Below are 14,831 nucleotides of genomic sequence, written 5' to 3' on the forward strand. Positions count from 1 at the left end.
TACACACACACTCGGTAGTTTGGGAGGGAAGAAAGGCTGCGCCGCTCTTTGAAAACACCGCTCCTGACCGTTATGACCATGTACAAAGGCAGACGTCGCAACAGAGATGTGAGTATGGCCACACATGTATGAGTATGAGTCTTAAACCAGTCATGTATTTACTTCGCGGTAGTTATTGACCACACGTTTGATTTTAGTCCGTTGTAAAGTACCGTCAGATATGATCGTGTTTTTTTTTTTTGGTTGCCTTTTTAATTTATTAAGCCTTGATATCGACCTTAACCTTTGCCTTGATAACGATCTTAGTCTAACATCTATGTTCTGTTTTTGGGAAATTAATGCAAAGATGGATGTTATATTGTGTTTTCACTTATAGTGTTGTGAATTGGATTCTGAAGTAGCAGTTCAGAGAGTATTGAATGGGTGGTTGTTGGCAATGAAAAGCTTCCTCACTGTCGTGAAGTTTTACTCCATGAAGGTGTTCTAAATAAAATAAAATAAAAATCACAGTACAGAGCTATGGAATGGCTTTCGCTCTTGAGCTAGTCTGAAGGAAGCTTATTGACCATCTTATTGGATCTTGTTAAAAGATCAATAGATTATAATCATCTAATGTGTTATGATTATGAACCACCCCAGATTATGAAAAAGGTTGTTTATGGGACACAATCGTGGAATTTCTACTTGCGTTACCTCCTGATTATGTCAGGAAATTGTTTTGACTGAAATCCACTGGCTCACATTTAAGAAAGGTGTACTGTCGGGACCTCTCGGCATTTCAAGGGCTATATTATTATTCAATATGCCAATGAAATCAATTGGAGTGTAGGCATGAGGGCAGAGGATAAAAACCAAAAGTATATGTGCGACCAACAAACAACATGCCTCCTCCGTCCCAACCTTCTGCTACGCCTACAAGTCCCTTGAGCAAGGCATCAGCATCATTTTGAATTGCTGCCTTGTCCCGCTACACTTCTTCTCTCCTTTGTCATTGGTCGTTGTACAACTGCATGAATGTAAAGCCGTGAAGAAGAGGGTAACAGCAAACCAGCCGAACTCCTCCTTCGGTCATATGATGCAAAACATCTCTGATGGTTACCGGTGTATCGCGTTGTCTCAGTGTTTCCTCAGCTGTGTCTCCCGTCAGAGCAGCGACCAAAGCAATGCTTTAGGCCCCTGGACAGATGTAGGGGGGGGGGGGGGGGGGGGGGGGGGGGCGTTGAGGGAGGGGTCGAGGGGGTTCGACAGTTGCAGAGCATTGCACTCGGAAGTCACATGGTTACATCATCTCAGGGACCCCCCCCCCCCCCCCATCCCACACACACAGAGACACACACACACACACATTCACATTTTGTTTTTAAATGAAAGTGTCATGGGGGGGTTTGTGATGGAAAGCACAATAGTCATTGTCCAAGCCTACATGTGGTCATTATATGTTGCATGTGCATTAGATGCCCATTGAGCGCCTCGCATGAAATTTGAAATTTGTGAAAAAAAAGCCTAAAATGTACATGACTGTGTGTGTGCATAAGTGCGTGCGCGCGTGAGGGCATGTGTTCGTGCGTGCGTGCTTGCGTGAGATATGAGCGTTTGTTTGGGAGTGTGAGTGAGGGTGTGTGTGTGTGGAGTCGTGTGTGTGCGTGTGAGAGCGTGTGGGAGGGTTTGCGTGCGTCTGTGAGGGTGTGCGCGCGCGCGCGTGTGTGTGTGTGTGAGAGCGCGCGCGCGTGTGTGTGTGTGTGTGTGTTAGCATGCAAAGCCCCAAACCGGTCACCTTGGTGCATGCTCGCTGTTGTGTTGTTGCACTTAACACAACGTCGAGCCGCAGCAGCAAAGTCACACCGGGGTCCTTCTCAAAGTGCTATATAGCTCAGCGGGACTAATAAAAGCGCTTTATTAGACGTTCACGATCTCGGAGAGACGCTGCCAAACTGCTCCCCGCGCCAGGCAACGGCTTCCCTTAAAAGGCCGGACGTGTAAAGTACAGGGAATTCATTAAGCAGAAGGCAGACAGGGGCTCTGTTAATTCTCCTCCCTGCTCCCTCCTCCGTAATAAGAATTATTAGAGCCCCCAGCAGCTTCTCCCATTGGAGTATCTCAGGACGTAAAGTGCTGTCGGTCTGTCTCTGTTTGTCTGTTTGTGTGTCTGTGGGTCTGTGCGGTTGTGTGTGTGTGTGAAGGGGGTGGTTGTGTGTGTGATTGTGTGTTTTTTGGGGCTATGTGTGTTCTGGGGTTTGTGGCTTTCTGTTTTGTGCGTACGTGTGTGTGTGTGTGTGTGTGTGTGTGTGTGTGTGTGTGTGTGTGGGTTTGTGTGTGCTTGTGGATGTGGACTTGTGGCTGTGTGGGTTTGTGGCTTCGTGTGATGTGCCTACTTGCCTGTGCCTCTACTTGTGTGTGTGCGTGTGTGTAATTGGAAACATAAATAGTTGTCCTGATGATCATCCAGAAGTAGACAGTATATTGGTTTTTAGTTTTTTTTTGGTGTGTGTGCGCGCGGGCATGCGTGCGTGCGTACGTGCACACTCTCCGCTTCCTTGTCTCGTGCCTGCGCGCAACAAGCAACAACAATGTGTGAATCAATACAGGAGACTGAACTAATGCGCAAATTACACCTACTCACAAAGACACACAGGACACACACAGACACACACACACAAACACACACACACACACACGTTCACGCTCCATCAGCCTGTCAGCCGCGACGGCTGAGGAACCACACTCTCAGGTGTAATAAAAAGAGGAAGCGGTGTGTGTCCTTGAGCACAGATTGGGGATTAGTCCTGTCATTCCTGACAGATCCCGGGGAACGGGAGGGAGGCTACAAAGTGTGTGACCGCTGTCTTGCATAGATATTAGCGTTTGTGCGGGGAGCCTGGGTATGTTTTAATAAAAGTGGCCAGGAAAAGTGTGCTTTCCCGTCTCCAGACCAGCCACAGCCAGGCCAAGATAATGGTTATTCATTGGTCAATGAGGCTGATGTGTTCATCAGTCTCTCTCTCTCTCTCTCTCTCTCTCTCTCTCTCTCTCTCTCTCTCTCTCTCTCTCTCTCTCTCTCTCTCTCTCTCTCTCTCTCTCTCTCTCTCTCTCTCTCTCTCTCTCTAGGGGGCTTTCTTGGCCCATTGCCTATTCACAGTGTGTCACTTAGCCCACCTGACTGCTGTGCTTCTGCCATGTTTGCTCCCAGGCTAATGTGGCTAATGGACGACGGCACAATGAAGTCATTAGGAGAGGTTAAGGAGATCACTCAATCCACAGTCGCTCTTCTTGAGGAACATTGTAAGAGCTTTTCGTCACCACACTTGATCACTGCTATTTTAAATTTGAAGTAAGAATGAATCATTATTTGTATTATTTTTCTCACAGTAATACATGGCGTTACTATTTAGTCAATCACGATTTAATTGTGATTGTAAAGCAACTTACAGTGAATTCAGACACAAGGATAATGTAGTTGGGCTAGGCATCTTACCTCCAGGTAGTGGGTTGTGGACATTAGGGGATCAAACCCACACACCCTAGTCACTAGAGTGACTTTCCCCTGAACCACATTTATCACCACTTTATGACCCTGATAATATGTAAAAAAAAAAAAAATGAAATTGCCCTGTTTGCTAGCGTTTTTGACAGAGTGCTCTAATGAGATTTGTGGGCTGTTGGTTTAATGACACGAGCCCCGATAAGGCGCGTAGTATTGATGACCAAATGCAGCCAGCGTCGGACGCCATGTGGGAAAATTAAGATTTTGTTTTGCAAACACGGCAATTTGGTTTTTAGTATATCACGGCACCAATATCAGGGCATGTGTACATTTATATGCATATTCAGATGAACATGCACACATTATTTTCTCATGAATATGAATGAAGCCAAAATGTGAGTTGCGGGTCCCAAGGCTGTCGTGTTTGCCGGGATAAAAAAGTTGTTTGGCTCAGCCATATCCAAGGCACACAACAGCAGCTCGTTGCTTACTCCCCAGCGTCTTTCTAGCCCTGCTATTCATGCTTTCACCCCTCAGAGGGCGAAGACGAGGTCCCACTCTCCTCCTTTGTCCTCAGCAGTGAGGAGTACTAAACCACAAGAAAATTGTTGCAGTTTTTTGCAGCCTGATCATTTTTATTTTGCGCAGATCCTAAAGTAAGAATAACAGTGTTTGCATTTTAATCACTAAGCCCTTTTAATGTATATGTTTGATGTATGACTTCCTATATAGGCGGGCATACATCACACACATACATTCAACGTTTTATGCAGTGTAATCATGAGTGGTGTCTGTCTATGTGTTCTGATATCAGCAGGGGAGAGGGAAGTGTACTGGTTAGGGTGTTGCAGCTGACAGGTTCTGGGTTTGATTACCCATGTCTGCAGCTTGACCATATGCAGCCTTGAGCAAGACGCCTAACAGCTACCTGCTGCTTAATGGCATTTGTCTGAATGCACTGTAAATCGCTTTGCATTAAAGCGTACTTACTTAATAGTATATAACCATGGCAGATATGAAACGACGAGCAACAACTAAAAGAACAGCAAATGTGGATGGATGATATACCAACAATCTCAACTGATAAACAACGATGTTCAAGAATATCTTTCTGTTGAAAAAGGGAGATTTGTATAACCTGGGAACTTTCCGGGAGGAAAATACACTATGTACACACTATGTAATGAAATACTGCAACTCTGAGCTCGGCTGTATATGGAAAAACACGCAGATGTCTAACCAAAATAAAAAACGCCAACAACCTTCACCATGTGGCACTTTATGTTTATCTCCCTCAGCTTCAGCGGCAAAGTAATTCTCTCGTCCCAAGGCTGGCTTTTCTTCTTCTTTGATTTGCCTCAGAATTATCCTGTGCGTAGTACAGTCTGCAGTCGTGTGGCTCTCTAATGCTGCCGTGCTGCAGTGGCCCTTTATGAGCCCGCTGTGTAAAAAGTAACTTTTCTTTTAGTGTTTGCTTGCTCACTCCCTGCGCCTCTGTATATTATGTACAGTATCTATCATGTTTTAAGTGGCCATTGCTTAGCAACGCTCCCTCTTACTTCCTGTGTTTTTTAGGCGTTGTGCACGCACCGAACGCACACTGAATCCCACTCGCATGCAAGGGACACGTATGCACAGAGACACGCATGCACAGTCACACATGCACAGTCACACACATTCATCAACAAACTAGCACAGACAAACACGCACATACACACTCACACATGCACCCTCCACACGCAGACACAAAGACACATCTACAGACATCCAATGGGCACAGGCAGACACACACACACTGCACACACATGCACACACATAGACACACACATGCATGTGCACACACAAACACATACACACTCACATATGCATGCATTTCATACACACACATTTCACAAATGCATATGACTACATATGGTTGGGTGGTGTTTCTGGGTCGTGGTTGGTATAATGGCTGTAATCAATCATTGGCCAGTGCGTCTACAGCGCGTCTACCGTGTATGGTGTTTTAAAACCACACATCTCATTAGAAAGCTCCACTACTGGGAACCAGAGGAGGGCAGCGGCAGGTGTAATAGTGTGTGAGTCACGTTCTACTCACCTTTCTCGGCAGCCCCTGGCCTGTTGTACCCATATTCCCTTTCACACAGAAAAAAGGGATATGAAAAACATGAAATGTCTCTGGGAGGACTAGCAGGTACATGGCTACAAAGAGACTGTTGCTCGTGGCAGAAAAAGTGTTTACCAGCACTGCTGTGACATTGCTGCTGCGTTCTTTTGGAAGGACCTGAAGAGTGACTCATCTATTGGCCTGGAGTCTTACTTGAGTGTGCGTGTGTGTGTTTGTGTGCTTTTGTGTGCTTGGATGTTTGTGTGTGTGTGTGTGTGTGTGTGCATGGAAATAAGCGAGTGTGTGTGTTTTTATGTGTTAGGGTCGATGTTTCGAGCCGGAGTGTCAACATGTTTGGTTGTGTATGACAGTTTATTTTCTTCATTTCTTTTTTTTTTGGGGGGGGGGGGGCGGACGGACGGACTGTTTGTGTGATGGCGGGTGACCTTGAGCAACACTAAAGGCTGATTGCGCCGAGTCCGGAGGGGTGCTGTGTGGGCAGACGGCAGCCTGGGAGACAGCGATAGCATCTTGTAGCGTCTTGGCAGGCGGAAGGGGCTTCTTCCACTCCGCTCAGAGAGGAGAGGGCTGGGGCCGCGGGGGGCCGCGTGCAGATGACCCTGGGATAGACAGCTGGCCGCCCGCTATGAAAAGCATTTAATTGATGGTTGTATTTTATTAGCGGGGAGCGGTGTAAGGGGGGCTTCATAACCTGACAGTGACTCAGCCCGTTGTCGACAGAATGCCGTGTTAGTAATAAAGATTAGGTTTTCATTTCTTTCATCTCTCACCTTGGATTTTTGCTTTCTTGTTTGAATGCGGTAATTGATATTGATCAACAATTATAGATATAATTACCCCATGGAAATTGACTCTTTTCTCCATTGATCGGAAAACAATAGATCGAAAGATGATCCTTTTGATAAAGTTTTAAATATATCCGTTCTACAGACACCTTTGCCAAAGTGACTTCCAAATGCATGAAAGTGAGGCGTTAAACGTATCAATATTCCAGTCTGCACAGGCCGCAAGACAAAGATCCAAGCGCAGGCTTAAAGACTCGCCAAGTGGGAGTTGTTGTAAATCCTTTATTTATTTATTTTTACATATTTACAAGTCTCTTCCACAAAAAGGTAGACAGGAGGCATGGGTAATTGTGCGTACACTAGACAGACATAGGCTCAAACAGAACACAGCTTACTGGGGATGAGGACAGGCGACAAAAGACACACACACACAGGGAACAAAACACAGTGAAAGTGTTTGAGTGGTTGAACAGATGCACGTCAAGCCAGGCACTCAATTAGAAGGAAACAAGCACTCACAAAACACAGAAGACAGAAAGGTTTGAGGAGGTAGCGACAAGCAGGCCAACAGAAGACAGATGAACAGGTGCTGGAACTGACAGAAAACAATACCGTTCTGCTAGTATTAGATCCTGGAACTAGTATGATATATTGTTATGTGTTCATCATCTCTTTATGTGTTACTCTGCTATCAATTAGGTTCCGGCTCATTAGTGTACGGCCCTGCCCTTTTCCTTCAGCCGAACATAAAAATAATTGATCCTCCTGGAAGCTGTTGCCTTGGTTTCCACATTGCTGTAGTCCAAGGACTTTTTGTTTCGCACAGTTGCCTCCTCCTCTTTTAATATGGAAATGTACTCGTGTGCCTTTCTTACTAGTTAGGGATAGCGGTGGTTGGCAGTGTGTGTGTTTGCGTGTGTGTCCGTGCCCGTGTCTAACCGAGAGTGTGAATCTGCGTTCACGGTTGGTTTGATGTATCATAAACCACACACAAATCTTCTTGTAGCTTCTAAGTTCCTCTTCTTCTTCTTCTTCTTCTTCTTCTTTTTCTTTTACTTTTTCTTTTTCTTTTTCTTTTTCTTCTTCTACTTCTACTTCTTTTTCTTCTTCTTCTTCACAGATATAAACATGGCTGGGGAGCCCAAACCTTACAGGCCCAAGATCGGCTCCAAACGGCCCCTCTCCTCTCTCTACAGGTGAGTGGGGGGCCACACCGGCCCTGGTTAATGCTATACAGCGCATGAAACCTTCCCTTTGTGTGCGGATTCCACTGAAGACACACTGAAATGCAGTACAACTCTCACCAAGGAAGTCAACAAATTGTTTCCACACCGTTACAAATTCACATTTTACCATTGACCGAGTTTCTGACAGTGAAACCACACGCAAACAATCGCTTTTTTACCGCACACTTGTCTGATGTTGTTTTCTCAGACGTGTCCAAGGGACCGGTCCGTTCATGCAGGGAAGACAGCGCATGACACTTTCCACTAGGTTTTAAAATCAAAATGACATCCGCTATACGGTTGTAACTCAGAAGAAGTGCTTTCAAATCTAGCCGGAATTGTCTAGATATATCATCAATAAAACAAGTCACAGATGTATCTAAGGGAGCTAGCATCGGGCATTTATCTGAATGTGAATATGTGATGCCTAAGAGACCGGGTGTATATTAAAAAAGTGAATAAATATTGAAAACTTTGAAATTGTGTTCAGTCCCGCGGCGTGTCCGGTTTGTCTGGTTAATAAATAAAATAAAACAAATAAATTGCATTTTGTGTCTCTCTCCACAGCGGCTACGAATTCGACTACGATTACTACAGAGACGATTTCTACAGCAGGTGTGTAGGAAATAAACAATCCGATGTCTGCTAAACCCTTTACACTTTCATCTCCTCCTGGAGATACTATGTCCTTCAGTGTATACATCACACCATCGCCCCCCCTCCCCCTTTGTACATCAACAGGGACGGAGCAATAAATAAAAGCAACATTTTTGTTATCTAATTCTTTCAGGGGAACGGCAGAATTTCATCTGAGGCAAAGTTAGGGCATTACGCAGGGCATAATGAATGTCATTTCAGGAGGTAATTTTTATTCCTTTCCGCTGGGCTCGCTAATGATGCTTTTATCCGCATAGACGAGCCCTGGTAGCCTGATGATGGGTCCCCTGACTGGTCATTTGTGCCGTTAGGGCCTGCGATGATCCCTCCTCCTTCTGACATTTTCATCTGTTTGTTTACTTGCTCTCGATGCAGTGCCTCCCAGAAGTGTAATGATTTAGAGTCGGGGTATTATCGTCATTATGGGCGCTTTGTGAGACTCTGGGAAACAGGTTGCTCTTATTATTGGGTGAGCATGCCTTTTACTCGATACTTGTTTGTATGGATCCAGATCCCAGACAGATTTTTGTAAGCATGTCTATCGAGTGCCTTTTAAGAGCGTCTTGCGTTCGCCCCGAGAATAAGAAACAGCAGCAGGCTGGATGGGAAGCATTGGCTCGTGAAAGACCAAATTACAAAGATGTGCTTCGCTCTGCTCAAAGCGCTCATCCAGCCAAGTTTACCACACCTTTCCTCCTCTGAACTCTTTATTCTGAAGATTGAACTTGAGATCATAGTTTCACGCAACACAACACCCAACCAAACGATAACAGTCGACAGATCAAGGGTTGATTTGCAAATGACATTAACATTACATTACATAACATTAAATACCGTTGTATATTGGATCAACTATTCAACATGTTTACTTGGTAAAGAGGCAGCTCAGGGAACTAGCTTGTGGTCATGCTTTCCAGCCTCAACAGTCATACATGACATTACTGTTTTAATCACAGCTTGAAGTTCGTTCACACTTTGTTCAAGATGTGTTTGAGTAAAGAAAGAACAGATGACAGCGTAAAGGGCCGTTAGAGAAACATGAAAAACGACGAGAAATACGTTGGCAAAAATGATGACAAACATTTTGGGAAGGAGCCAAGAATTCAGAGTCTGTCCAGAAGCTGACCCTGAAACCCCACGTCCCCCCAGGCTGTTTGAGTACCACGGCCGGGGGGGGGGGCCCACGCGGGCCGTGATGCCGGTCAAGCGCTCCCGGGTGGTGGTCCCGTCCATACGCAGGGCCAAGTCCTCCTTCCCGGTCAGGACCTCTTCCACCTCCTCCAGCTCCTCCTCCGCCTCCTCCAACGCCACCGCCAGAGCGCTCCACACCGGGTCCTCGGTGACCTCTCCTAAGCGTAGGTGTCCTTTCCTCTGCCTGCTTCTGTCTCTTGTTTAGATTTTTTCCAATTAATTTAAGTGGATGATTGGTCGGTTGCAATTATGTCCCATCACCTGCCTGCTATGTAATTGATTATAATAATAATAATGATTATAATAATAATACCTGTAAGTTAATGTTGACATGTTTACCAATGTAATGTCAGCCTGGGTATAATACATTTGCGGCGTTAATTAATCCGATGAATAAATAACAAACAACACTCATTAATAATGAATCCCTTCACACCCTCCATGTTTTCACTGTCCCACAACCCTCTCAAGGGCCGACTTCAAACACAGCTCACAGGATGCACATTATATGCAGATTAATGCAATAAACAATTACCAACGTGTTATGTTCTGCAAAAGCAGTGCTTGTTTTTGCTATTACTCACTTTGAGCAACCGCGTAATTGTGGCTAAGAGACAGTTGTTGTGATTTGGTCTAAGCTACTTTTTTTCCGTGTACACATTAATACGGGCCACTGTTTAATCACATGTGACTGTGTGTTGTCACAGTGAAAACAGACCAGCTCCTGACCATCAAGAAGGAACTGTCCCAGATCAAGACCAAAATAGACTCTCTACTGGGGAGGCTGGAAAGATTTGAGCGACAACATCATGGTGGTGCTGGTAAGATATTATTATGCATATACATATCTATATATATATCTATATATATACAGTATAGGTTTGGTGGCTGAACCCACTAGTACGCTAAACATGTAGATAATATACCAGAATGCTACATTTCATTACCTCTCTTCCCTAACCCGCTTTCCCTGCTCTCTTCACTGTCCTTTCCATAAAAGCAATAAAAAAGCAGCCCGGAAAATATATTCAAAGAAACAAAAAAGTTTGCAAACAGACGTGGGGTTGGAGAGGGGCTGTTTGATTGTGCTGAAGTGATTTCTGTCTGGCAGGGAACTCGGGAGACAAAGAGGAAGTGCTTTGTGTAGTCCTGTATCTGACATGAAGGGCTCTATTTGTCAAAGTAAAATATCCATTGATCGTTCCATTCCATTCTGCTATATTGGAAATTGAGGTCACCTTGTTCCGAAAGTCAAAATTGGCTGTTCCTTGCTTATTCTTCCCCTCCCTTTCTTTCTCTTTCTCTCTCCAACCCCACTCTCTCTCTCCCTGCTTCTCTTCTCACATGCACTGCAGTTATTCTCTTCTCCAGTATCTATTCATCTCTCCATCCCTCAATCTTGCTCTGTCTCATGTACTTTTGTTCCATCGGCCATTAAACCCGGGGTCATACCTTGCCAGGCCCTGCAGCACAGCCGCACAGTGTAGTCATTCAGCGTAGGTCAGGCTTACATCATTCAGCGTAGGTCAGGCTTACATTCAGATCCTTTTTTTCACTCGCATTGGATCTACTCTAAACCCTCCTGCCACGAAAGGCTGCAAGCACGACGCTGGGTTGCATTGGGACACTATTGGACTTCTTGTGAGCAGTTTCAGAGCAAAGCGACCGTGTGCCTTCTTTAAAAAAAGATCTTACAACATACCTATATATGAGAGCTTTTAGCAACAGAGGACGGGTTGGGTAATTCTTATTATTTTTTAAAATTTTCTTTTAGTGTTGTGTTAAATGTTCCTGATTGTGTTGAATCTTTTCAAATGTAAAGCACTTTGAGCTGCATTCTGTGTATGAAAGGTGCTACACAAATAAAGTTTATTATTATTATTATCATTATCTGAACCATGCGCCTGGCACCCTCTCCTTCCTCCTGCAGAGACGCAGAGGAAGCAGGGGAAGGCGTACCACGGTCTCCGCGGCGACCCGCACGACCAATCCGGCGAGGAGGAAGGGGAAGGGGCGGGCGAGGTGGAGGCGGGGGAGATGACGGACGGCGGCGAGGACGAATACGAGGACGGCGCTCCCAGCGACATGGTGAATGGAGCGTGAGGGCATCTGCATGTATGCGTGTGCGTGTGTTCATGTGCGTGTGTGTTCGTGTGCGTGTCTGTGTGTGTGAGCGGTAGTTTTAGTCAATATTTTTCTCCGTTACTTTTCACAGATATAGTGACGGCCATTGTCAGTGACATAGGTCCACCCCATCCAGCCTTCTGAACGACTGAAACATACTAGCCCACACCCTATATGTATACAATATCTGCCCCAGACCACATTTTAACAAATGTGCTCTAGAGGGGATGGGTTGCAGGGAGGCCATCTCCCAAACAGTTAGGAGCAGACCGAGCACAGCTGTGGTCAGTGTGTGTTTCTTATGTGTGTGTGTGTGTGTGTGTGTGTGTGTGTGTGTGTGTGTGTGTGTGTGTGTGTGTGTGTGTGTGTGTGTGTGTGTGTGTGTGTGCCTGTGTGTTTCAGTTGGGCACAATGAGGGGCTGTTTATGCTCACATTAAGGGCAGCAGAGCATTACTAGCACAGTTCACAGAAGTAGTTAAAGTTTAGGGCTCAGGTTTGCAGTATTTGTAAATTACGTTCTTGTGGTTAATGTTCAGTAGTAACTGCTTATCAAAGAAATCAAAATGATTGGGTTTGTTCATTTAATGTGTATCAATTGGATTTTCTTTTTTATTGTTATAACTGTTTGACAGGCTTTATGTTTTCATAGCATGAGCTAAGGTAACTCCTGTTACTCTTTTCTTTCTTTGCACTTTTTGCAGATAGAGAATCAAGTATCGGACATAGACAACTGAACCGGGTGAGAATTACATGCCATATACAAAAAGCTAAGTACAATGTGCACTCTGTATTTTTTCCTTTGTGGAAATAACAAAACATCCAAAAATTTGTCATATTTTGTTTTGTGTGTTTGAGCGTAAAATTGGATCGTTCAGCTGATGCTAATCCATTCACCAAGATTTCAGCTTCGCTTAGACTTTAGATATAAATAAATAAATAAAGTCTGATTGTGAGACTAGTTTGAGAGTAACCTGATAGTATGGGAGAAAACGAATGGCCCTCGATGTAAGTGAAATATTACCACTTCATTTCCCCCAGCTTTCAAGTTAAGTCCCAATCCACCTATTACCATGATGTTCCAGTTTTATCCTCCACTCTCGTCTTGTAAATGGTCCTGTCGTTCTCCCGGTCTCTGGGCGTGAGAGACAAGAGAGAGAAGGCAGCGCTCTGGCAGTTATCTCTGATGACTGTCTGAGCCGCCACTAAGACGGGCTCTTCATCGCCCTCCCTCCATTCCCATCAAGCGACGTTTAGAGAACAATTCATCTTTGTTCTCCTTTTTCTCTCTTCAGAAAAACCAATATCAATGTGATCGACTTTGTCTGACACAACCTGCCATTTATTTCCCATTTGTCCTCAAGGGCCCGATATGGGATTTTGTATTTATTTATTAATTCAGCTCTGCTGTAGGTGATGATTGATTGCAAACATGATGCAATCAATCAGTTTAACAAAACCAAATGACCTGGTTTTGTTAAACTGGATGGAGATTAAGAGGCCAACTTGTTTTGTGCTTGTTTTACACGATTACTAACCCTGTCCAACTCAATCAATTCTGCTTGATGCACCCCCTGGACCAGCTGGTTAATATTCTGGACCATGTTACATATTTGTACTGCTTTCGTTCGGCGGGGTACTGATTAACATATAGATACAAAGCAAGCCTTCACTCAGGGCTTCTCAATGTCGGTGACTTCACTTGGTCTCGCTATGTAATGTAAGCATGTACTTGTCTTGTGTTGTTTTTTGTTTGATAGAGGTCTTACCAAGCGACGGGGAGGTCGAATGTGAAATTGAGATACCAGCAAAGCCTTCTGGATGAGGAATTTGCGCTTAAAGGAAAACAAAACAAATGATGACAAAAGGAAACGCTGGGAAAGGGACCTGTGAACATGTTTGTGCTTGTTTGCCTCTTTAAAAGACTTGCTACTATTGAGATGTGCTTTATTTAAATGAAAAAAGAGGCTAATTAATATTGTATTCCAGGCTATTGCAAAATCTGTTCCAAAAAAGGAAATCGAATAAAAACACAAAAAAAATTAAATAATAATAATCCTAATTTTATTTTTAAAGAACGATAAGGATCTGCCGTGGATCTGTAAGGAAATGAACCATTAAATGGCTTATTTTGTTTTTACCAAATTCCATTCTACTTTTGCTATAATGCATTGAGGTTAAAGGATAAGGAAATATGAGAAGAAATGGGAAAAATGTTAGCGATTAAGAAAGACTTTCCATCATGTGAAGTGCTGCCACAATGTGAACCGTTTAATTCATACATTTTGCTGGACTATAAATATATACATATATATAATTTATTATATTTTCCGTTGTTCAATGTGCATAAATTCTGCAAAATACATTATAATTGTGGCTCATAGTTGTCAAGAGTGTGAGGTGAAGTATTTTTATGATAAGCATGTGAAAGATGTGATTATTATGTCTCCTTTGTATGTGTTGCGTCAGTTGTACAGCTGTGGATTAAAAACCAACAAACTGTTTTTGAAATAAAACAATCTCTGATCAAAATTGTATTTGAATACAAAGCAGGAGAATGAAATGTGCAACCACCAAATTAGGTTTCTGCCTTTGGGAATATTTTTGCATATTATGACTTACTAAATCTAACCTGTGTTATATTGAAGAACTGATCTGATTCAACCCCGAAGGCTTGAATACTGCCATCACTGTCTGAGAAATCTTTGTTCAACTCAATGGACATTACCTTACAATCAGTGCAACATTTAAATAGGATGTTTTACCCAGTCCTGGCTGGGACCTTAATCTCAATTATTGTTGCATAAAAAAATATTGCATAACCAAGTACCTGAAATTAAATTGGCATTCATAATAGTATATCTGCATAATTGATAACGTCCTTTATATGCTAGTTTGGAAAAGTGATGGCGGGACCTTTAGGCTACAGTATTACAAGGACAAATAATCGATGTGCATTAGAAGGAACAAAACGAACAAATGTGGACATTTACTCATACTTATGTTTGACATTCTAACATATAAGTCGACATTCATGTTCAGATAAACACAATTAAGAAAAATACATTCAGGAACAGTTCAACCTACTTACGTGGTTAATTTATTATGGCTACCTCAACGGGGACCCTGGACCGTCACAACGCAATGATTGCTTTAGGTTAAAATAAGCAACAAAAAAAGAAAAGAAAAGAAAACCGAATTCAAAAGTGCTGAAAGTGCTAACTTACCACTTAGGGTGAAT

General features: G+C 43.6%; 1 protein-coding gene across 2 annotated transcripts; it reads left to right on the forward strand.

Annotated features, from left to right (window-relative positions):
- Positions 1-6,676: 6,676 nt before the first annotated feature.
- Positions 6,677-14,122, forward strand: LOC132462780 (RNA-binding Raly-like protein). 2 transcript variants are annotated; one of them, XM_060058521.1, is made up of 7 exons: positions 6,677-7,590; positions 8,188-8,235; positions 9,427-9,632; positions 10,176-10,289; positions 11,399-11,556; positions 12,299-12,332; positions 13,351-13,687. In XM_060058521.1, exons 1-6 carry the CDS (start codon positions 7,367-7,369, stop codon positions 12,317-12,319), a joined length of 771 nt encoding a protein of 256 aa, XP_059914504.1. In that variant the 5' UTR covers positions 6,677-7,366; the 3' UTR covers positions 12,320-12,332; positions 13,351-13,687. The 2 variants fall into 2 exon arrangements, with proteins under 2 accessions (XP_059914504.1, XP_059914503.1); XM_060058520.1 differs by having other exon boundaries at positions 6,689-7,590; positions 12,295-12,332; positions 13,351-14,122.
- Positions 14,123-14,831: the final 709 nt, after the last annotated feature.

Source organism: Gadus macrocephalus, chromosome 8 (genome assembly GCF_031168955.1).
Source record: "Gadus macrocephalus chromosome 8, ASM3116895v1".
Lineage (NCBI taxonomy): Eukaryota > Metazoa > Chordata > Actinopteri > Gadiformes > Gadidae > Gadus > Gadus macrocephalus.